General features: G+C 43.7%; 9 protein-coding genes across 9 annotated transcripts; 4 read left to right on the plus strand and 5 right to left on the minus strand.

The window, feature by feature from the left end:
- Positions 1-104: 104 nt before the first annotated feature.
- Positions 105-2,795, plus strand: PICMEDRAFT_31864 (hypothetical protein; the record flags this gene model as incomplete). Its single annotated transcript, XM_019162728.1, has 1 exon — positions 105-2,795. One exon carries the CDS (start codon positions 105-107, stop codon positions 2,793-2,795), a length of 2,691 nt encoding a protein of 896 aa, XP_019018822.1.
- Positions 2,796-3,013: 218 nt separating this feature from the next.
- On the minus strand, positions 3,014-5,395 carry PICMEDRAFT_71749 (hypothetical protein; the record flags this gene model as incomplete). Its single annotated transcript, XM_019163997.1, has 1 exon — positions 3,014-5,395. One exon carries the CDS (start codon positions 5,393-5,395, stop codon positions 3,014-3,016), a length of 2,382 nt encoding a protein of 793 aa, XP_019018823.1.
- Positions 5,396-5,693: 298 nt separating this feature from the next.
- On the minus strand, positions 5,694-6,503 carry PICMEDRAFT_22933 (hypothetical protein; the record flags this gene model as incomplete). The annotated part of the gene is made up of 1 exon (XM_019162286.1): positions 5,694-6,503. A coding segment is annotated over one exon (810 nt), but the record flags the coding sequence as incomplete, so codon positions are not given.
- A 5,593-nt stretch (positions 6,504-12,096) lies between these two features.
- On the minus strand, positions 12,097-12,507 carry PICMEDRAFT_26189 (hypothetical protein; the record flags this gene model as incomplete). Its single annotated transcript, XM_019162437.1, has 1 exon — positions 12,097-12,507. A coding segment is annotated over one exon (411 nt), but the record flags the coding sequence as incomplete, so codon positions are not given.
- Positions 12,508-12,683: 176 nt separating this feature from the next.
- Positions 12,684-13,319, minus strand: PICMEDRAFT_23152 (hypothetical protein; the record flags this gene model as incomplete). Its single annotated transcript, XM_019162298.1, has 1 exon — positions 12,684-13,319. A coding segment is annotated over one exon (636 nt), but the record flags the coding sequence as incomplete, so codon positions are not given.
- A 556-nt stretch (positions 13,320-13,875) lies between these two features.
- On the plus strand, positions 13,876-15,757 carry PICMEDRAFT_15628 (hypothetical protein). The gene has a single exon (XM_019160896.1). The coding sequence runs from the start codon at positions 14,031-14,033 to the stop codon at positions 15,429-15,431; it is 1,401 nt and encodes a 466-aa protein (XP_019018827.1). The 5' UTR covers positions 13,876-14,030; the 3' UTR covers positions 15,432-15,757.
- A 600-nt stretch (positions 15,758-16,357) lies between these two features.
- On the plus strand, positions 16,358-17,152 carry PICMEDRAFT_58115 (hypothetical protein; the record flags this gene model as incomplete). The annotated part of the gene is made up of 1 exon (XM_019163281.1): positions 16,358-17,152. The coding sequence occupies one exon, from the start codon at positions 16,358-16,360 to the stop codon at positions 17,150-17,152; it is 795 nt and encodes a 264-aa protein (XP_019018828.1).
- Positions 17,153-17,300: 148 nt separating this feature from the next.
- Positions 17,301-18,334, minus strand: PICMEDRAFT_15630 (hypothetical protein). The gene has a single exon (XM_019160897.1). The coding sequence runs from the start codon at positions 18,128-18,130 to the stop codon at positions 17,459-17,461; it is 672 nt and encodes a 223-aa protein (XP_019018829.1). The 5' UTR covers positions 18,131-18,334; the 3' UTR covers positions 17,301-17,458.
- Positions 18,335-18,773: 439 nt separating this feature from the next.
- On the plus strand, positions 18,774-23,867 carry PICMEDRAFT_15631 (hypothetical protein). Its single transcript, XM_019160898.1, has one exon. The coding sequence runs from the start codon at positions 18,859-18,861 to the stop codon at positions 23,749-23,751; it is 4,893 nt and encodes a 1,630-aa protein (XP_019018830.1). The 5' UTR covers positions 18,774-18,858; the 3' UTR covers positions 23,752-23,867.
- Positions 23,868-24,076: the final 209 nt, after the last annotated feature.

Genomic DNA, 24,076 nt, shown 5'->3' on the forward strand with positions numbered 1-24,076 from the left:
CCTCTCTCAATGGGGCTAGCTCTGCGTCTACTGAGGAGTTCGATGCTTCCTCTTACTTGGATAAGGAGAAAAGCATCTTGACCTCTGCATCATCGACGGAGAAGATGAGAGTCTCTCTGTCATCTAAGTACTGTACGATGTCCGTTGAGGATCTAGTTGATCAACTTGACACGGATATCAAGACGGGCTTATCCAATCCGCAAGACATATCCACGCGTCGTTCCATCCATGGTACCAACGAGTTAGATTCAGAGGACGAGGAATCATTGCTCTGGAAGTTTCTTGAAACATTTTACTCTGATCCGATGATCATGCTTCTCATTGGATCTGCAGTCATTTCTTTTGTCATGGGAAACATTGACGATGCAGTCTCTATCTCTGCAGCAATTCTCATTGTCGTTACCGTCGGTTTTGTCCAGGAATACAGATCAGAAAAGTCTCTCCAGGCATTGAATAAATTAGTTCCAGAAATGACACATTTAACACGTAACAATTCGACAGAAACTGTTTTGGCGAATCACTTGGTGCCTGGGGATTTGATCCATTTCAGTGTGGGTGACCGGATCCCCGCAGATGTCCGTTTAACGGAAGCCGTGCACCTCACAATAGACGAAAGTAATTTGACAGGGGAGACAAAACCTGCTCAGAAGAATACCGAGAAAGTTACAAACCCAAACACATCCATCAGTGAGCGTTCCAACATCGCATTCATGGGTACCTTGGTCAGGGAAGGCCATGGTTCTGGTATTGTTGTTGCAACATCGAAGGAAACTGCGTTCGGTTCTGTGTTTGACATGATGTCGAGTATTGAAAAACCTAAAACGCCACTTCAAAATGCAATGGACAAATTAGGTGGTCAGTTATCCGTTTTTAGTTTTGCTGTTATTGGTGTGATTGGTTTGATTGGTGTCATCCAGGGTAGATCGTGGCTTGATGTGTTTCAGGTCTCTGTTTCTTTGGCAGTTGCTGCTATTCCGGAAGGTTTACCGATAATTGTCACAGTCACTCTTGCCTTGGGTGTTTTGAGAATGGCCAAGGAAAAGGCGATTGTCAAGAGATTACCTTCGGTTGAAACGTTGGGTTCTGTCAACGTCATTTGCTCTGACAAGACCGGTACATTGACTCAGAATCACATGACTGTCAACAGAATTTGGACTATTGCAATGGAATCCAAACCAATCGTATTTGAGGAGTCAGACCTGAACTACTCATATAATCGTGCCATTATTACAGACATCCCAAATGATGTAAAGATCTTGTTAAACACCGGTTGTCTCTGTAATAATTCAAAGTACTCAGTTGAAAAAGAAAGGTTTCAAGGAAACCCTACGGATATTGCCATTATTGAGTCGCTAAAGAAGTTCGGCCTTTATGATGTAAGAGATAGTGTTCCTAGAATCAACGAATTACCATTTGCTTCATCTAGAAAATATATGGCTGTTTCATGCGGGGACGGAAAGGCTACGGATACTTATGCCAAGGGTGCAACAGAGAAAATCTTATCGCTATGCAAAAGTTATTACAATAAGAATGGTGATGTTATCAAGTTGACTCCAGAAATGAATAATATGATAACTGAAGCGGCAAATTTATTTGCAGATGATGGTTTAAGAGTCTTAGCCTTTGCCAAGTCCAGTAAATCATTTGACGACGAACCAAAGGATATGATTTTTTGTGGTTTGATGGGTATGAATGATCCACCAAGGCCACAGATTAGGTCCTCCATCCAGTTGTTGTATAGAGGTGGTGTTCATGTGATCATGATCACAGGGGATTCGGAAAAAACAGCTTTAAACATAGCAAATCAAGCAGGCATGCCAACCAGTCCAAACTGTATATTAACGGGGGACAAACTAGATCAAATGAACGAAATTGAGCTTGCGGATGCCATCCAAAACGTCACTATTTTTGCCAGAACTAACCCGGAACATAAGCTCAAAATTGTGAAGGCTCTTCAAATGAGAGGTGACATTGTTGCGATGACTGGTGATGGTGTTAATGATGCCCCTGCCCTAAAGCTAGCGGATATCGGTATTGCCATGGGGTTGAACGGTACTGATGTTGCCAAAGAAGCGGCAGACATGGTGTTAACTGACGACGACTTTAGTACTATTTTACAGGCTATTAAAGAAGGTAAAGGTATTTTCAACAATATTCAAAGCTTTTTAACGTTCCAGCTTTCTACTTCGGTTGCAGCTCTCTCGTTAGTTGCGCTTGCTACTCTTTTCAACTTGCCGAACCCTCTCAACGCAATGCAAATTCTATGGATTAATATCATCATGGATGGACCTCCTGCCCAATCTTTGGGTGTCGAGCCGGTCGATGAAGAGGTTATGAATAAACCACCTAGAAAGAGAAATGATAACGTCCTTACCCTGCAAGTCATAAAACGTGTTTTGCAAAGTGCGGTGTTCGTTATCATCGGTACTATGTTTGTTTATGTTAGAGAAATGGGTGACTCGATTACACGAAGAGATACTACGATGACCTTCACTTGTTTTGTGTTATTTGACATGTTCAATGCACTTGCTTGTCGCTCAAACAACAAATCTGTATTTGAAATGGGCTTGTCAAACACGATGTTCAACTATGCAGTTGGAGGATCCCTTTTGGGCCAGTTGTGTGCCATTTATGTTCCATTTTTCCAAGAGATTTTCCAAACTGAAGCACTTTCTATTGGCGATTTGCTCTACTTGATGGCAATAAGTAGCACTGTTTGGATTGCAGATGAAATTAGGAAGTACCTGACAAGAAAAAACGTCTTCAGCACATCCGGGTACAGTACCTTTGTATAATATCCTTTACTTCAACAATAAATAGGAGCATACTTTAAGTATAAAATCTTCATCTATATATTCTTCCAAAGGGCGGATTATGTACCTGCGTATAGAGAATTACCTTGTATCAGATACCTTGAATGAAATATAACAAAACATCTATATTCTATCTCGTTGTATTTTTTAATGCACCAAGTGTGTTGATTAACTATATATACATTTACGGCTAATTTTTACTAGTTCATCAACTTAGCAGCCAAAGCTTCCAAGTCTTCAGTTGTTTCAGGCTGTTCAATTTCAAACACTCCTGCATCCTTGGAATCCCTATCTTTGTACTTGTCAGAATCGAACCATTTTTTCTGCTTCTTCTTTTCTGGTTGAACATCATCTTCGCCTTCGCTGTCTTCCAGATCATTTTCCAAATCAGGAACCCCTTCACCATACTCATCACTCTCATAATTATCAGCGTTCTCATCACCACTAGCTAAGGCACCGAGAGTAGCCACATATGGACCTTCGCTATCATCAGAGTCTCCTTCAAGTTGTTTTTCGAGTTCTTTTCTTCTACGTTTTTTCTCAGCACGTTTATCTCTGACGACACCTTTATCAATCTCATCTGCCTTTGTCATTTTTTCTCTTTCGGTAGATAAGAATTCAGAATGGACCTTAGAAGGACCCTCTTTGAGGAAAGTTTCTTCGTCATCTAGTTCATACACTGGGTGGGCTTTACCATCCTCATCAAACACTAGTTTCGCTCCTTTGTCACCCTTCATTGCAGTGAGCTTTCTTGACAAAGCCTTCTTCATCGCCCTTTTGGAGGAATTTAGCTCAAGTTCTGGCAAATCTGCAGTTTTCACCTCATCGTCATGGCGTTTCACTTTCATGAATTCTTCGTCATCATCGTCATCATCTGAAGTGTTTGACATTTTACCACCCAGTCCTGGGTTAAGTTGCATATAGTGCTCACTGAGAACATCTTGATTCTTTCTTTCAAACATTTTATCGTATTTAGTTCTAACTTTCTTGGTCTGATCCTCAATTTCTCCTTCGTCATTCGCATTTGAAAGTGACTTAAGTTTTCTGTTTTCATTCTTCTTTTCTTTGAGCTTCATCCTACTTTCATCATCTACCTTCTTAGGTAACCTTAGTTTTGGCATACCCGGCAAACCATAGCTGGATGCGAATAAATCTAAGGGTAATTCGTCAATCTTAAAAACAGATTTATTTTTTTGAATAATCACACTTTTACAGTATGATATAAATGCTTTTTGTGCGAGATATTTGAGTTCTGCACTATTGAAGCACAAACTTTGAATTTGTGACTGTATATTTTTCTTCTTGGAACCTTTGATATTAAGTTTTTTAATCTCAATTTTCTTTGCACTCATTTGCGAAATAAAACCCTCTTCTTCATTAGGTAAAAGGACAAGCATGGATTTTCCTTGACGGCCAAAACGTGCACAACGACCGACACGGTGAACATAAGTGGAGACATCTTCAGGACAATCCAATTGGATAACCCAGTCAATGGCTGGGAAATCTAGACCACGTGCCACAACATCAGTAGCAATCAAGCAACAATTTTTACTCTGTGTGAATTTCATAGATGTCTCTAATCTGGCTTTTTGTTTTTGACGACCGTGAAGTTTCATAAGCGGTATACCAGGTTGTAACTTCCTGAAAGTCTCATATATGAAATGGACCTGTTTTGATGAGCTCACGAAAACCAATATTTTCGCCTGCAAGTGAGATTTAAGGAAACTCCAAAGCAAACTTAATTTTTCGTTCAATGGAACAACAACATAACTCTGTTCCAAACTTTCCGGTAATGATAGTTCCTCTCCGCCAATACCACCGTTTGCCAAGTTTCCATTGACATACTTGGGGTTCACCATTGATAACCTTGCCAAGTCACCTACACTTTTAGTCTGTGTTGCAGAGAAAAGTAAAGTTTGTCTACCTGCAGGTAATTGCCCTAAGATTGCATCCAATGTCTTTTTGAAACCCATGTCCAAGATCCTGTCTGCTTCATCGAGGACAAGCATTTGAACATTATCAGTTTGTAAAGTAGCGCTTTCATCCATATGTTGCAGCAACCTTCCCGGAGTACCGATCAAAATGTTAACACGCCCCACACGTTCTTTTTCAAAACTATAATCTTTACCTCCAATAACTAACCCGGCACTTAATTGGGTATATTTACCAATTTTTAGTAAGACTTCATAAATTTGCACAGCTAACTCTCTTGTTGGTGTAATTATCAGTGCTCCTAGGCCATCCATATCACTCCAGTTTTCGAACACAAGTTTTTGCACAACAGGCACTAGAAAAGCCAAAGTTTTGCCTGATCCAGTTTTTGCAGCTGCTAGAACGTCATTTCCTTTCAGACATTCAGGTATTGCCAGTTTCTGAATTTCAGTCAAGCTGTGGAATCCAGAACGATCAAGTCCCCGTAAGATATCAGCGGTCAATGGAAGTTCCTTGAACCTTTCAAAGGTTTTATATTCTTCACTTGTAAGATCTTGCACTCGTTGTTTTATTTCCTTTAGTTGCTTCTCGGCCTGTTCACGTTTCACCTTTTTGTCATCTCTCGAGATAGTCTTACTTTTTTTGACCATTGCTGCTGTATAACTGGATTGTTTATTTGATTGACTTACCTTTAGATGGTAGGGTAAAGAAAAAGTGTGAATGTTCATTATTATAACATTTACATATATATTTACACAGAAAGAAAAAAAAATTGGAAAAATCTCTTTGCACAGCCTGAATCTTCCCTATTGGGTGGGGGGTCAATCAGTTTCAAAGTTTTCTAACCATACTCTGCATTCTCTTGCTAAGGTTCTCCTTCTCGTGCTCTTCTACCACATGAATACGTTTGCCGAGAGATGTATCCGCAAAATTGAATTCACTATCCACAACACAGAATGCATCATCCAATAGTTGCTGAGCAGTAGGACGTTTTGTGGCGTCAATTTCAAAACACCTTTCCATAAAAGTTTTTCCCAGTCTGGATATCTCTTTCCTGATTTCTTTCTTGATTGGAGGTGCTTCTTTTTCTTTTCCTAGTTTATACAAAACACCTTCTCCTTCGTACTTACTCCAGGGTCTCTCTCCGGAAAACATTTCTAAAACAACACAACCAAGAGCCCAAATATCCACTTTGGCGTTATACCCAACACCATGAGTATCGTTAATGATTTCCGGTGCCATCCAAAAAATCGTTCCCTGAAAATTTAGCTTCGATTGTGAGGTATAGATATCCTTAGCTTTCTTGCTGATACCAAAGTCACTAATCTTCAATGCACCATCGACTTCGAGTAACAAGTTATCAGCTTTCAAATCTCTATGTAAAATACCCTTCGAATGGATGTAGTTGAGACCTTCTAACATTTGGATGGTAAGATATTTGACCAAAGGTTCTTCGAATCTACCATATTTTCTTAGTAAATGACCTATCGAACCGCCTGACACATACTCGAGGAAAATGCTGTAAGTGTTATCTTTGATTTCAAATCCTAAGTACTGAACAATGTTAACGTGATCTAAATCTTTTAGTGAATCGACTTCAGCTTTGAATGTATCAACAATATCGTTTGTTTCCCTACGGTTCAAAAATTTGTGATTGATGCTCATTTGTTTGACTGCAATAAGATCACCAGTTGTAACATTCATTGCAACATACACTTTACCAAACTTTCCAATGCCGATCAACTCACCTTTAATCCATGCAAATTCAACAAACTCACCATTTTTTCCTCGTTTCGGTATAACTTTTTGAAGATCCTTTTTATTCTTGGAATTAAGCGTAACCTCAACAACTTTCTGGCCCCACATCTTGGTACTCTTTCTTCTCAATAAGGAGGTATTTGTTGCTGAACGGTTGGCTAGGCCACTCAAATTTCGACTTTTGGTGCTGCCCACTATTTTGCTCCTATTTCCATCCGTAAAATTTCCCGCTTGTTGCAAAGGAGATCTATATGAAGCTCTGCGACTTGCTTCTTGAGCAATGATTCTAATACTTTTCATTCTACCAAACCCTACTCCATTTGTCGGTGCTTCATCTATAATTATTCTATCTAGATCAGCTTTTGGAAAGAAAACCTCCAAGTTATTATATAGAACCTCAGGTGGGGGCCTCAAATCTAAAGAGCTGGATAATGAAATATTGGAGTCTGCCGGAGAGTTTGTGTAGGAGTCCTCGCTAAAGCTTTTTGTTATGCTGTTAAAATCTTCAGTTGAGTTGGCTTCACTGGACAAACTCTCATTGTATATCTCATTTTGTTTGTTCAGGTTTGGTGGAGCCTTTTTGAGTTTAGGTGTAAAACCGTTTTGGGTTAATCCTTGGTGTGTATACAACTCTCTTCCATTGCCAGTTCTATTATCACCAGTAGGATCAGACTTGTCATGCTTATTATCCTTGACAATAAAACTGGTTTGCTTTGGGCGGATAGTACTATTTTCTTTTTGGTCCTTGGGCAGTATTTTCAGATCTCTCGGTGGTCTTTGAAATAGTTCAAAAGTATCATCTTCATCTGATGATGATGAAGATATTGGTTCATTACCGGAAGCATTTTTGTGACGCATGTTCAATTTTTTTAACTTATCAGTTCGAGAACTTTTAGGCTTTTTAGCAAAAAGACCAAACTCATCGTCCCCATCCTCACTTTCATTTTCACTATGAATATCACTACTCTTTGTAGAAATACTATCATCAGACTCAATATTAGTAAATGAAATCTTATTCTCAGAAAATGGGTCAATACTGACTCCACTACTTGAGCTTTTGGTACTCAATAAACTCCCTTGGGTATTTGATCTTTGTAGCGAACGTATACTATTTGATATCATCAGTTTTTTCTTCTGACTCCTTGCTGCTCTTGAAAATCCTGGTGCAGGCTTGTCTACACTAGTGAGATGGTTGCTACTCAGATTTGATGACGACAGTTCCGCACTTGACTGAGAAGGTGTTTGCTGGTTTGGTGAGGTTGACGATGGTATCGCAGGAGGGGTTACAGGTGGTGGTGGCGGATACCGCTGTGCAACTAGATTTTTAGACTTAATAAAAGGAGTTGGGCGTTTATTGTCAAAATCAACATGAGGCTTTTGAGGTGGTATAACCTTGAAAGACCCTTTTAGCTTTGGAGGTTGAGAAAGTTTCTCATTATTTGAAGAAATTGGAGCCGAGCTAACCAAGGTCTTTGTTGATGATCGAGCTGAGTTGTGGGTGCTATGTGATTGTGAAGCTAAATTGCTTGCACTGGATCCGACACTAACCTTACTTGCCTTACGAGACAAACTTGGAGCTGATGTCATAGTTTGCGAGTCACCAGAAATGGACGAGTGGGTGACTGAAATTGCCCTATTAAGTGACGGTTTCCTCTCTACTGAGTCTTTAAAACTCCAGTAATCAACTGAAGAATCTTTTCTGGCTGAGATCAAATGCTGCGGAGTAGGAAGGTTCTTGTCATAGCTTGAATCGGAGTTAATAGAATTGGTATATGATGATGTTGTATACAAAGAGGTTTCTTCTATTTTGTCATGATGAGAATTATGGTGATCGATTTTATTGCCAAGTTTACTGGGAGACGTGTTGTTTTCCGTTGACTTCATTTTAGTGTCCGATGTAACATAAAACGCAAGGGTTAAGGATTCGGGACTTTGACTCATATGATCCCAGATATTTTGCAATGAACCCTTATCCAAACATTTACCTAATTGATCTCTTGTTGATCCAATATTTGTCAAGAAAAACTGAGCATCACCTTTTAGACGAAACATGTGTTGTATGACTGATGAAAACATAGTTAGCGTGCTTGCACTAGAAAAATTCACTAGCCGATAATCTACAAAATTGGTAGTTACCATAATTTTATTGAAGGCCTCTTGAGGCTTGGGTAAAAATTTTGAGTTCAATTTCAAATCTTTGTATTCCTGATGAGTTGAATCCGCTGGTAATGAAGCTTTGCTAATTGAGTTAGAAGGTGCTGCATATATTGAAAGCAATCCAGAATTAGATATAGCTTCAGAAGTTGGAGTTGATGCTTCGCTTAGTAACTTGTATGGAGGATGTTCTACTGTATGTCCATGATAGTTATCACTGGACGCAATCAACGTCGGTAGAGAAGAACTAGATAGCCTTACAATGCTTGGTTTCCCTTGGACTAGATTCTTTTTATTTTCATCAGATATATGCAAGTTTGAAGTAGTGACGACGGGAATAGTTTGCCCAGGGGGGCTTGGCTTTCTACCAACAGGCCCTATCTTTTCAAAACTTCCGCTATGACCATCCCAAGTATCCCAATCACTGGTTGGAACAGGTGGTTTTTTACGATTACTAAATGACTTACTTGCCAAAGAACTAGAACCACGTGAATACCTAATCGATTTTGAGCCAAGCTTGACAAAAGATTTAACTTTTTTAGTAGTATGTGTAGCAGGTGAAGAATTAGGGCCAGAAGTAGGTGATGTTGACTGTGAAGATGATGATGTTGCCACAATTGTTGGATTAGCACTAATAGGGGTAGTTCCCGCGGATAGTGACGTGGGACTAGAGATAAGTATTGAGTTTCTATTCGATGGAACAACAATGGGATCATTACTCCTGGAAAGTTTGTGGTGGAAGGAATAAAGAGATGGAGACGGATTGTTTGATGATGTTGTACTTGAAGGCGTGGGTATAACACTAAGGCGATTTGCATTTTTCAAGCTTCCTAAACTTTCGATGCTCTCAGTTCTTATACTGGTTAAAGTATTGCGCTTTTCAGCATCCACGGGAAGATCATCTTTGATCGGTAGTAAGGTAGGCATTGATCCGGTATTTAAGCCCAAGTATAGATTTTCTTGAGATTTTCCCCTTGTACTGGTGGTTATTGAACCTGCTGAAGTTTCAAATGTGCCTTGTTTCTCAGAAATCATAGTGCTGTCACGATTATGATCTTCCCATCTTGCCCTAATGTCATTTTTTCCATTCATACTTTCATTTATAGCAGACCCTGGACTGTTTTTCGACTGCTGCATTGAGGCCCCTGAAGACATTATGGGAGATATTCCTTGAACAGAATGTAGCGAGAAGTTATCAGACCCTTGAGAATTTGAATGTGAGTGACTAGAGGTAGGCTTTGGTTGGTTACTGTCATAACTGTTGTTGTTAGAGTTGTACTTTTTACTACCAAAAAGCTTGAAAAATGATTTTGGTGTGGTAATATCATGTAACGAACCTTTTGAAGACGACCTTTTATGACTTTTATTATAGTGCGTAAAGCTTCGCTGTGATGCACTGGTAGCACTAGCCCGTGAATGAACACTGCCACTTCTGCTAACATTTCTACTGGTTTTACCACTTGTGGATCCATCAGTCTTAATTGGCGAAGAAGCAACAGCGGGTTCAGGTGGTACTGATCTTGATATTTGGGTATTTATTGCAAGGGGATTAGGAGAGTTTTTGGCTGAAGACACCTTTACTAACTGATTCTTATTCGATGGAGATTCAGCGCTGGATTCCGATGAATGAGTTTTAGTTAAAGGTTGTAGCTGTAAAGGCAATTGAGTTTTGGTTTGCTTGAAAGTGTTTATTTTATTTGACATTGGCGGAATTGTCCTCACTAAGTTTATGTTTTCACTTGTTTTTCTGGAAGTTGGAGCAGAGCTGGGTGAGAACTTGCTGGCAAGCTCAGGTTCATCAGAAACTGTCACCTGTGACCCATTTATGGAAGTTTTCAGGGTTGCAGGCTCAGAGACCACCCTTGATTTGAAATCCGTATCTTCTATTGTTTTCAGGTCTTTGCTCACTCTCTTTCCCTCCAAAGGCATATACCTGTTTGCAATCATGTTTTCAAAGCTGAAATTCTCAAACATTCCTTCTTCCCAGGGGTCATTTTCACCTGCCTCGTTATAGTCATTTCCCACAATGCCAGTGTCGTTTTTCTTGCATTGTTCTGAGTTATTGCTGTTCATTATTGAGTCAGAAGCTCCTTGCTGATAGTTGGTTTCGCATGAACTAGCCTTCCTACCTCTCACTGAGTGTTGTGAGTCGGCTTTGGCATTCGAAGTAGCTATTGCCGAATTTGTGGACAAAGCTGATGTAAACGAAGCCGATGTCGATTCATACGAGTCATTCCGTGAATTCGTATAACTTTCATTCGGGTACACTTGAGTTGAGTTAGTATCAATTGTAGCTGTTGAGTAAGACGAGTTCGGGGATGAAACTGCCGAAGCGCTGGATTGTATGGATTGGCGGCTTCTATCTGATGTGTTAGGTGTAATTGCCGAAGAAGTTGAATTTCGTGGAGCAGATACAGAAGACTGAGAAGAGCTTGTATGGTGTTTCTGGGTATTTGATTTTTTGCTTGATTCATTGTGTGCTGCATGGAAAAGCAGGCTCATTTTATTACTCACTTCTCCATATAGAGGGCTACCATGAAGGAAAGAGTTTCTGGAAGATGTGAGCTTCAGTTTATTTTTCCTTCTCGGAGCTGAGCTGCTTGGTTTTTGGTTTCCAGTTGATTTGGCCGACTCGGAGGGAGAGGCTGTTAGCGAGCTGGCAGAAGACTGGGATTTTGTCGATTTGACTGATTTTTGAGGCGAAGAAGGAGTGATTATCTTTGGAACGGGAATTACCTGGGGAGAAGGGGAACTCGAAGAAGTCCTTCTTGGGAGCATTGTGTTCACTGTCAAGACGATCTTGGGCTTGGAGGCCTGATTTTTCCCCGCTTTCGGCTCACCTTCTCTGCCGTCGTTGTTACCTGGTGGCACCGATGGTGGAGGTGAAAGGGGTACAGGTGGGTGGGAGTTTCGTGCTCCCTGGTTGTGTGGGTGTGCCATTTCTGCACAGTACCGACTCCACTTGTCCTAATGGACTAATCAAAAACCGAGTGTGGCAGGATATTTTGACGGTGTGTTTCCTTTCTTCATCTGCTGGACTTCTCTTCCTCGTGCACGTATTAACTGCCTGATCGGTGCTGAGCCAAAAGCGGCTCTACAGCCGATTGAAAAAAAAGGTGAGGGATTCATGGTGTGCAACGCCATGATCAATGGGGCAGCTTTGGGCTTTAGGTATACGTTCAACCGGAACGATACCGTGCCAGGCTTCTTGCTGGTGCCAACCGGCGTCAAGGCTTGGTATTACGGGTCCGGCTCGTGTTCGATAGCCGGGGCGGGAACTGAGCAGGGCAAACGGGGGGAAGATTTTATAAAGAGTCATCAGAGTGATTCGAGTTACGTATGCATGTAGTGTGGGAGAACGAAAACTGTATATACAGGTTATGGAAGTAAACGAGAAGAGGCGGGCACCGTCGCTGTGGAGGGCGGAGAAACAGCACTAGTTGATTTTGAGCTCGCTGATTCTCACGACGGTGAGGTCGTGTTTGCTGAGGGAGTGTTTGATGTGTCTGTCTCTCCTCTTGGTGACCTCCTTGATGGTCATGGGTTTTTTCGTCTTCTCGACGACGACACCGGTGACGGTGACCTTATCGGCGTCTATGCCGTCGGCAACGTGGTAGGTGAAGTTTCTGGAGCCGAGGGTGTCGATCTTGGAGAAGTGGATGGTGTCTCCAATCTCCGCGGCGTGCATGCAGAAAGGCAGGTTCACGAGGTCGCCCTTGGTGACGAGGTATGACCTGTTGTGGACCTTGACGGCGGCGTAGAGGTTCTGCTCGAACTTGAGCGGCAGCAGAGAGTTGACGGGCTTCTTGGCGGCGGCGGCAGCGGCGGACGATGCGGTAGTGAGGGATCTTCTGAACGCCTGCATGGTGCACTGTGTAGTGTGGTGTGTGGTGTGTGGTGGTACGCGGTGTCGGGAGACTGCTGCGGTTGGGGATGCTAGGTTACTGGTTGAACTACGTGCTATACATACCTACAGGACAGACCGGCCGTGCATGCCATGCCTGCAGCGTCCATGGAAAAAAATCACAGCGTCTTTTTCGCTGGCGCCTGTCTGCGCTGAGCGTTGAACTTCGCGCGCTGCTTGAGCATGTGGGAAAAAAGGACGACCGTCCCCGGGACGTAGAGCACAAGGGTGAGGCAGAGGAAGAGGGCGTAGGCGGCAAAGAAGACGCCATCTCTGGCGGCAGCGGCGGCCACGGCGTAGTAGATCATGTAGCACTCGGAGGATATGCCCAGAGGGTAGAGCACAATGAAGGCGTTGTAGCGGAGCCACTCGAGGGTGGGCGGGACGGTGGTCGGGTTGCCCTGCTGCTGCGACATGAGGTTGGTGGCGTAGTAGTAGTAGCGGACGACCTCGGCGAGCCCCCAGGCCACGTGCACGGACAGGTACGCGTAGGACGCGTTGCCCGCCGCCTCCGGGAGCAGGGTCCAGACGCCGAGGACGACGACGAGCCTCGACGTGACCTGCATCACGGTCGTGAAGAGCGGCGACCGCACGAGCCCCGTGGCCGAGTTGTAGATCTCCACGACGGCAAGCAGCTGGATCGCGGTGGTCCACACGTGGGTGAGCTTGAACACCGTGCGCAGGTCGCCGAACACGCCTGCCGTGGCAACCACGTTCAGCAGGGCGAACGACCACAGACACCCCGACAGCAGGTTGTACCCGATGAGCTTCATGCTCGGCTCCTTCTTGTGCGCCGGGACGCCCGACCCGGACGCTGCGCCTTTCGTCTTGACTGGTGCCAGCTCGTTGGTGTCCATTGCGCTGTGTGTGTGAATGGGCGGGGCAATCGGCCCAACCGCTCTCTCTTGCAGCCCCTTCTCCTCCCGCCTCTTTGGCCCTCCATCTGCCCTCTTGTGTTCGTCGATCCATCCAGCTGGCGCCCGCAGCGCCCGCCACGGGGGGCAAACCGCAACCCCACACACCCGTGCACCCGTGCACCCCACCGCCCCGCAGTCTAGATCTCCCCCGGCCCCGTCCCCAGACACAGCCACGCTTTCCGCCCCGCACCCCTTGCCTCGGCCCACGGTCCACAGCCCCCTCTGGCGCCGGCTTATCGCGCCCGCCGGAGAACTCCTGACGGCTTGGCTCGTCCGCCAGCCCCGGCGGGCCCCGCTGAACCACGTCCGGCAGGCTCGGCGTGAGTCAGCCGACATGGTGGCAGCAGGCCAGACAGGCGCAAGGCCGGTCTCAGATCATCTTGGCGCGAGCCTCATTCTCCACAACCGGTTGTAGCCTGTCTTGTTGCCTTCCAGACAGTGTGTCTGGGAGACAGAGTGTCTGCCTGGGTGTGCGTGGCGTCCTCTTGTTCTTGTGGTGGGTCTGGTTGCTCCTTGTTGTGGGCTCTATTGGGTTGGTGCAGGGTCTGGATGATGACCGGCGGTCCAGCATTGAACCTGGATCTGCAGCAAACCACCATGACGGCGCAACCCGAAACCATGCACTGTAAAACACAGCACCACAGCCACAGCCAGAAGCATGGCGATAATCACAAGGCTAATTACGGCGCTAAGCCGGACCTCAACCAGCAGCAGCAGCACGAGGCCGTCGACGTCGCTTGCCCGCCTGCGCCGGAGCAAGAGCAGATGCGGCCTGGGTTGCCGGACTTCTATCGCCAGGGCTCCACGCCGCACAGGAGCCAGCACGGACACGAGGTGCACATAAGTCCACGCACGTCACACGTCGGGTCGTTTGCTGCAGACTCGCAGCCCGGCTTGGACTTCAAAGATAGCCCGACCAGGGCAGCCAGGGAGAAGGAGCGGGCAGCAGACTACTACAGCTACGGCAGCGGCACAGGCAACCGGCTCGCACACCGCAGAAGCTGGAGCAGAGCCAGCAGCAGAGCCAACAGCAGAAGAAGCAGCGTCTCCGGCAGCGGCAACATCAGCAGCAACATGGCGACGCTGTCCATCTCGCCCATCGGCACTCCGATCGACACAAACGCCTTGGACGCCATGGAGAAGGAGCAGGAGGGCATTGTCATGAGGCTGATGCACGAGATACAGACCTTGAAGGACGAAAACAAGATGTTGAAGAACATGTTGCGCACCAGCTCCGTGTCCTCCGCCAACACAGAGTCCTCGCCCTCTCCGATCTCCTCCGGCTCCTCCGTGTCCTCTCTCTCGTCTCCCTCAACACCCTTCATGAGCCAGCAGCGCCGAGCAACGTTCACCACCATGACCAACATGAAGAGGGTCCCGGCCAACCTCTCCTACGCAAACTCGAACGGCAGCGTCACCAACGTCAGCACCTTCCCCAGATCCAGATCGGGTTCCTTGTCGATGAACTGGAAGGCTTCCACCCTCTCTCCAAAGCTCTCCGGCGTGCCGAACATCACCTTGACCGAGTCATTCCCCTTTGATACCGAATACTTCTCTCTCACCCCACACAGAAGCAGCTTCAGAAACCCGAGCGGGGCTCTGTCGCTCTCGATCCCGCATAAGATTCTTTCCTATTCAAACAATAACGAAGAAGCTATAGACGATGCTAATCTAGATCAACCATGGGAAAGTCCCCATGATAACCACCAGCCGCCTCAGCAGCGCCAGCCCATCACAAAGGGCTCTGTCGAAGATTCAGGGCCAGAGCCCAGCAAACTCAAGCCGTTTAAGAAGTTGCACAAAAGATCTGTTTCTGACACTACCGACTGCAGCATCTCGAAGCAGTACAAGCTCGACTCATTGGCAATCCAACAAAGTCGTGGCCGTGAAGGCAAACCCGTCGACGGCACTGTGAGCTCAGGCTTGATGATCAGACACTTCGGTGGTAAATAAGCGCTTTTCCTACACAACCCAATCTTAGAATATACCTCTATTCTCCTTTTCTACCCCTCAACTATCAGCTCCCTTTATTTTACAGTTCTACTCTTTATCTTGCCTCTCAACTCTGCTTTAATTTTCGTTCACTCACGAATTCATGCTTACTTTCATCCTCCATCAAGCCCGATCCACCTTCGGTTTGCCCCCCTTTTGATTTCCAGTTTTTCTTTTTGATTTTTACAACTTCCTTTTCTAAACTAACCAGACCCTTCCAAACTATTTAAGACTATTTATCTACAGCCTATATACACTTTATATCATAAAGCATACCCAACAATCCTGGCATAACCGCCACCCACACCCTCCACATGTGAGAATTCCCAATCCGGAAGTTCCCATCTAAGTCCACACCTTCTTGCTCCCCTTTTCCAATCCTTTTGCCCCACTTACTCCCCTCCATGTTATTCTCACTTCCTTCTTCATTAACTCTGGTGTGCTAATGCGTTTGATTTGTTTACTATTAGCCCAGCTGTGCACATTTTCTGGACACAGATCTTTGCTCATTTGTGGTAAACACGTACACTAAAACATTTTTTCTTACACTCTTAAAAGTTCTCTCTAGTCTTCGGCTTTTTTTATCTTACGATTCAAAAAATCACAAGCATTACATACTTCCTTTGGATCTAATTGCACCTCTAATCTTTGCTCACAGTAAACCGTAAACAATACACTCTTGAACCGATTGGAAAGGTTTATATGTACAAGAAATTATGAACCTCCAAATCTCCTTGTTGCTATTGGCCTCCCTATCTCTGTCCAATGCCCTGTTGCTTCCTTTTGGAAAAAGTCATGAGGTTAAGGCAGAATCTGAAAGCACCATTGCAGAATCAGTTGAAAATAGTGAAATTGTAGGCAATTCAGAAGGAGAAGATATCAAAATAATGGCAACCACACCGGTGCCAGATTGGTTACAAAAATTCACCGGTCTGAACTCCTGGCCCGACATGAATCCTCCGTACATTCCATTGGACTTTATCAATTTTGCAAACATTCCAAACATACCATTGAGAGCACCAGGAACGTGTCCAACCAATAGGTTACAATGTTCATTTGATTGTTTTAAATGTGTCAGTCATGATGATGTTTACACATGTCCTCGACTATCCCAAACTTTTGACGATGGGCCATCTAAGTTTACAAAAAACTTGTTGAAGCATTTACATAGTAAGGCTACTTTTTTCACGTTAGGCTTGAATGTTGTTAAAAATCCTGATATTTATCTTGACATCAAAAACAGAGGTCACTTGCTAGGCAGTCACACATGGTCGCATAAGTTTTTACCATCATTGACTAATGAGGAGATCATTGCCCAATTCGAATGGTCGATTTGGGCAATGAACGCAACAGGTCATCACTTACCTAAATGGTACAGACCACCTTATGGGGGTATCGATGATCGGGTGAGAGCAATTGCTAGAATGTTCGGTATGCAAGCGGTTGTTTGGGACCATGACTCATTTGATTGGCAAATGGAATCAAAGCCTCCACAGAGAACCAAGAAGCAGATTTTGAATGATATCAGTAGATGGAAAGATCAAGGTAGGGGGATAATCTTGGAACACGATGTTTACAAATCTACCACTGACTTGGCTATTGAAATCAACAAAATCATCGGTCCGAATCAAATGACGGTTGCTGAGTGCGTGGATGGCATCAATTATGTCAAAGAGTTTTGATGAAAAGATGGTCGAAGGACTAGAAAAACTTTGGGATATGTATATGGAAACAGGATGTCATGTAGCTTAGATAAAACTTGAACTGATTCGAATCGATACCCTCTGAGGGCTTAAAAGTTAAATAAATGATACATACATATACTACACACCCAACTAGTAAAACAACAGCCCGACCGATTTATGATGAATATTTTATTCATTAATCTAAGAAAAACAGACAGTACAGATCTAAACATCTCTACGTTTTGTATATGGGAACGATATAAATAGAGGGGACAATGAGGGCGGCTGCGTTCTTCATGCATCTCATTGGTTTTTCCAGCTTAGGTTGAACCTACCTTCCGGGACCTTGTAGTTATCCAGCTTTTCCAGAACTTCTTCTGGAGTGGCGGCAACTTGCAAGATCTTCCCGTTGTTTTCGGAAATGAATCCTGCCTCAATGCTCTTCTGGACAAAAATAATCAACTCGTCGTAGAAGCCGTTGATGTTGAACAAGATCACAGGCTTTTGGTGAATACCCAATTGAGACCACGTGGTTATCTCAAACAACTCCTCCAAAGTTCCGAATCCACCGGGCATTGCAACAAAGGCCTCGGCTTCTTGGCCCATCAGTCTCTTTCTCGTGTGCATGTCTGAAACAATCGTAGTTTTACCGTAACTGTCGTCGAGCGGGGTCTCCCCTTTGTGGTTTTCAACGCTATTTTTGAGCTGGTCGTTGATTTTCTCGATCTCGTCCTTGGACTTTCTCTCCTTCGAAACCAAGGCGTCGGGAATGATACCATGAACGTAAGTGTTGTTGGAGGCCACCGCCTTGGCGATGCAGCCCATCAAGCCGGTAGTACCACCGCCGTACACGAGGCCGTAGTTTTTGGACGCCATCAGTTGGCCCAACTTGGTTGCCTCTGCAGCAAAGTCGGGGTTACTCCCGAACGAGGATCCGCAGAACACACAGATGGTCTTGGTAGGAGTCGCAGTCATAGTCGGATGTCGATTGAGTAGAGTAGTTTTGCTGTATAATTGATCGTTTCGCTTATTTGATAGGGGGGCGAAGAAGGATCACAAGTAAGATAGAGTATGGAGGGATGAATTAGGGGAAGAGGTAAGCAGAAGCAGCAGAGGAAGAGTAAAAGAAAAAGCCACAAGAATACAACAAGAAAGGAGGCAAGCTGATATATATAGCGGGACAAACAGGAAAAGGGTAGTAGAACGAACAATAAGTAATTGTTATCGTGAGCCCCGGTGGTCGTCAAGATCGGGCTCGATAAGATGGCACACACGAGCCGACTCGACGCTGTTCCCTCGTAAAAGAAAGCGCTCCTCGAGGAGATGGAGCTGTCAAAAGGCCGGGCCGTGCCGCGGTAAGCGGCCCGGAACAGGTCCGGCCGGAAAAAACGCCCATCGACGTAGCTTACGTAATGCATTAGGTGATGCTACCTTTTTGGGCATTTTCGCATTTTTTGGTTTTTTTGTTTTTTTTGAATTTTTGCATTTTTGCCTTTTTTTTCCGGAATTTTTCAAGAAAAAAATCGCTGGAAAAGATAAATTTTTTTTAATTTTTTTTTCAGCTCAATCCACTACTACAGGCAACATGTACAGGATTCGTAACTGAATGCCTTCTTTTGTTTGTCCCAACAGCCCCTCTCTTGGACGATTCGTTTCTCTAACCTTCCACAAAGCCAAAGCCAGCAGTAGCCACCACCAACACAATGGACATTGCTAGACCGGTGGGCTCGTCAATCACCCATGTGGATTTCGGCATTCTCTCTGCTGATGAAATCAGGAAGCTCTCAGCAAAGCAAATCACAAACCCAACTGTTTTCGACAACCTTGGGCACCCGATATCCGGAGGTCTTTACGATCCTAGTCTTGGGGCCTTTTTGAAGAACCTGTGTACCACATGTGGCTTGAGTGATATCTACTGTCCGGGTCATCAGGGACACATTGAGCTTCCTGTGCCGGTTTACAACCCGCTCTTCTTCAATCAGCTCTACATGTTCTTGAGAACCTCATGTCTATACTGTAACCACTTCAAGCTCCACTCGAACGAGGTGCATAGATTTGAGTGCAAGTTGAAGCTTCTCCAGTACGGGTTGATTCTAGAGGCAAACGAGATCGACAAGATCCGTGTCGACTCAAACGACTTGGACGACACAGCAAATGACATTGAAGACGCTGACGCTGACAGCGAGTCTGCCAACATCTCGGTCAGCTCATCCAGATTACTGCGTGAGAAAAGAGAGTTGTATGTCCTAGAATCGATCAACAACGCAATCAAGGAGGGCAGATCCACCAAGGCAGGAATCTTTACCGCCACCGTTGGTGAAGCAAGAAAAGATTTGATCACCGATTTTTACTCAAAAGTGTTAGGTAAGAAGAAGTGTGAAAACTGTGGCCTATTCTCCTCCACTTTCCGTAAGGACGGCTTCTCCAAGATTTTTGAAAATGCCTTGAAGGATAAGGAGGCAACCAACAACAGAATTAAATTGGGCTCGATCAAAGGTAAGAAAAGCTTCATCCACACGCCTCCTAAGGCAGGTTCCAAATACGTTCTCTCCACTGAAGTCAGAAGTATCATGAGAGCTCTTTTTAACACCGAGGCCTCCATAATTGACTTCTTGTTCCACTCCAAACCACTGTCAGCGCAAAGCTTAACTGCAGATATGTTCTTCATCCAAGCTTTGGTTGTTCCTGCCACTAGATTCAGACTACCTTCCAAATTGGGTGAGGAGATACATGAAAACTCCCAGAACGAATTGCTTACCAAAGTATTGAACACCTCTTTGCTTATAAGGGATTTGAACGATCAATTCTCGTCCTTAACCAAAGACTTGTCCATCGATGAAAAGAAAATCATCTTCAACAGATTAATGAACGCCTTTGTCACCTTACAAAACGATGTGAACGGATTTATCGACTCCACCAAAAACCAGAACGTGAGTAGTAAAGCACCAACCCCCGGTATCAAACAGGCGTTGGAGAAAAAGGAGGGTTTGTTCAGAAAGCATATGATGGGTAAGAGAGTTAACTATGCTGCCCGTTCCGTCATTTCCCCAGACCCAATGTTGGAAACAAACCAGATTGGTGTTCCTCCCGTTTTCGCCGTCAAATTGACATACCCTGAACCAGTCACCGCTTACAATGTCTCTGAATTGAGACAAGCCGTCATCAATGGTCCAGATAAATGGCCTGGTGCAATCCAGGTTCAAAATGAGGACGGTTCGCTGATTTCCCTCATTGGTATGTCCTTGGAACAAAGAAAGTCTATTGCTTCCCAGCTTATGACTCCTTCCTCCGGATTCACCGTGGTCAATAAAAAGGTTCACAGACACATCAGAAATAATGATGTTGTTCTAATGAACCGTCAACCAACTTTACATAAAGCTTCCATGATGGGTCACAAAGTTCGTGTTTTACCTGGTGAAAAAACTCTCAGGTTGCATTATGCCAATACTGGTGCCTATAATGCTGATTTCGATGGTGATGAAATGAACATGCATTTTCCTCAAAATGAAAACGCCAGAGCTGAAGCTTTGAATTTGGCAAACACTGACTCTCAGTATTTGACTCCAACCTCCGGTTCTCCAGTAAGAGGTTTGATTCAAGATCATATTTCCGCCGGTGTGTGGTTGACCAACAAGGATACCTTTTTCACTAGAGAAAGATACCAAGAATTGATTTACTCGTGTATCCGTCCGGAAGATGGACATTCCTCCGGTTCGAGAATTATAACGGTTCCTCCTACCATTTTCAAGCCTGTTCCATTATGGACAGGTAAGCAAGTCATCTCGACGATATTGTTGAATATCAAGCCACAAGATACTCCTGGTATCAACCTTAAATCTAAGAATAAAATCAAGAACGATTATTGGGGTGAAGGATCAAAGGAAAACGAAGTCTTGTTCCAGAATGGTGAATTACTATGTGGTATATTGGACAAATCCCAATACGGTGCATCCAAATATGGTATTATTCATTCATTGCATGAAGTTTATGGACCCGATGTTGCAGGTAAAGCGTTATCTGTTTTGGGTAGATTATTCACAACATATATCATGATGATTGGTTTCACTTGTGGTATGGATGACTTGAGATTAACTGGTGAAGGTAACAAGTGGAGAAATGAAATTTTGAAAGAATCTGTTGATACTGGTAGACTTGCCGCTACAGAAGTCACTAATCTGGACTCAAGCACCAAGGTCAACGATCCAGAATTCAAGAAAAGACTCGAAGAAATCTTGAGAGACGATGACAAGTTGGCAATTCTCGATGCAGTGACAATGTCTAAGGTTAACAGTATAACCACAAAAGTCGTTTCCACCTGTGTTCCAGATGGTACTATGAAAAAATTCCCTTACAACTCCATGCAAGCGATGGCTTTGTCTGGTGCCAAGGGTTCCAATGTCAATGTTTCCCAAATTATGTGTTTGCTTGGTCAACAAGCCTTGGAAGGTAGAAGAGTTCCAGTTATGGTTTCTGGTAAGACTTTACCATGTTTCAAGCCTTTTGACACGGATGCAAGAGCTGGTGGCTATATCAAAAACCGTTTCTACTCAGGTATTAGACCTCAAGAATACTACTTCCATTGTATGGCTGGTAGAGAAGGTTTGATTGATACTGCTGTCAAAACAGCAAACTCGGGCTATTTACAACGTTGTTTGACCAAACAATTAGAAGGTGCAACTATCAACTACGATAACACTGTCAGAAATTCAGATGGTACTATGATACAGTTCATGTATGGTGGTGATTCAGTTGACGTTACCAAAGAATCACATTTGTATGAATTCAAGTTCTTTGTTGATAACTACAACTCTCTATTACAGCGTTATAGTCCTTCCAATGTTGACAACTTGGATGCAGAAACCGCAATTCATTACAACAAGAAATCAAGAAAGTATCTCAAGAAACAAGGTGACCTTCCACATTATGCTGAAAGCTATAAATACGATCCAACCATTTCACTCTATAACCCTGCAAGATACTTGGGATCTGTGTCGGATAAGTTTGAAGACAAATTAGATGCCTTCATTGAAAGCAATGACAAGTTATTTGTTTCGAGTAAGGAAGCAAAGAACAATGGTGGTTTGACATCAAAGAAGTTTAAAGCTTTGATGCAATTGAAATATATGAGATCTTTGATTCATCCAGGGGAGGCTGTTGGTATCATTGCTTCCCAATCTGTTGGTGAACCTTCGACTCAAATGACTTTGAATACTTTCCATTTTGCAGGTCATGGTGCTGCAAATGTTACTTTAGGTATTCCACGTTTAAGAGAAATTGTCATGACTGCATCTGCATCTATAAAGACTCCTCAAATGACGCTACCAATTTTAAACGATGTTGATGACGAATCTGCAGATGCATTCTGCAAATCTGTCACGAAGATCAAGTTTTCTGAATTCATTGATGACGTTTCCGTCATTGAAACCACTGCTGACGTCAGCTCTGGTATTAACGCAACTAGATCATATGAAATCAAGATTAAATTCTTTGATTCTAAAGACTATCAAGAAGAATACGATGTTACCAAAGAAGAATTAGAAAATACAGTTAGACGTCAATTCATCTATCAATTGGAATCCGTTATTGTAAAAGAGTTGAGAAAGCAATCAATCAAAAACAATGCTTCAATGCCAGATATTGGAGTTGCAGTTGCTAAGACAAAGGCAACAAGTAAAATCACGAATGATGAAGGTACTGATGAAAAGAGCCGAACTAAGCAAGCTGTTTCTTATGAAGATCCAGATGATGAAGAGCTAGAGGCTATGAAGCAGGCTGAGAAGAGTGATGAGGAATTGATTGATGCATCCGCATCTGAATCTAGTGGTGATGAGTCTGAAAGCGATGATGAAGCTGATGATGAAGAGGCCGACAAGATGGCTGTCGATATAAAGAAAGACGAAAACTCTGGCAAAAAGAATCTATCGAAAACGGCAAAGGTAAGGCAGCATGAAGTTATTGTTGGACATACTTTTGTCACTGAATACGATTTTGACGACGAAGATGGTTCATGGTGCGAATTCAAGCTCGAACTGTCTGCAGATACCCAGAAGTTACTTATGGTCAACATCGTTGAAGATGTTTGTAAGAAGTGTGTTGTTCGTGAAGTGCCAAACATTGGACGTTGTTTGCGTCCAACTGCTGAACAGGGTGTTCGTCAATTGGTCACTGAAGGTGTCAACTTCCAGGCCATGTGGGAACACGACTCATTCATCAATGTCAATGACATTCGTGCCAATGACATTGCAGCAGTTTTGCGTGTATACGGTGTTGAAGCCGCCAGAAACACCATTGTTAACGAAATCAACCGTGTTTTCGGTACATATGCAATTAGTGTCAGCTCGAGACACTTAGATTTGATTGCAGACTATATGACTAGAGAAGGTACCTATTTGGCATTTAATAGACAAGGTATCGACTCCTGTACTTCTTCCTTCATGAAGATGTCGTACGAAACTACATGTCAATTTTTAACCAAGGCAGTTTTGAACTCCGATAGAGAAGATTTAAAATCTCCTAGTGCTAGAATTGTGATGGGTAAACTCAACCTAGCTGGTACAGGTAGTTTTGACCTTCTGTCGAAAATGCCAGAAGCTTAATTTCCAGATTCCCGGTTTTCCATTACCACTATCTAAAGTATGTATTTTTGCGTCGTTTTTGTATAAAGAATTAATCTATTAAGTAACATTTTGTGACATGAAAAAAGGGAAAAAAACCCGCGTCGTTGTCTTTTTTACACTCAAGCAACAGTTACGAAGCTAGTATTTCCATTGGTTGGTAAGTAAGATGTGTCTACGTAGCTCCTCGTGAACACAGGGAACATAGCCTTGGTTAGAGCTAATTCTTAATTGAACAAGTCAGAGCTTATATATGTTTGGTGCTGCTTCTCAAAAGCCGGGAGGGTTTACCTTCGGCGCATCAAAT

This window comes from Pichia membranifaciens (genome assembly GCF_001661235.1).
Source record: "Pichia membranifaciens NRRL Y-2026 unplaced genomic scaffold PICMEscaffold_2, whole genome shotgun sequence".
NCBI lineage: Eukaryota > Fungi > Ascomycota > Pichiomycetes > Pichiales > Pichiaceae > Pichia > Pichia membranifaciens.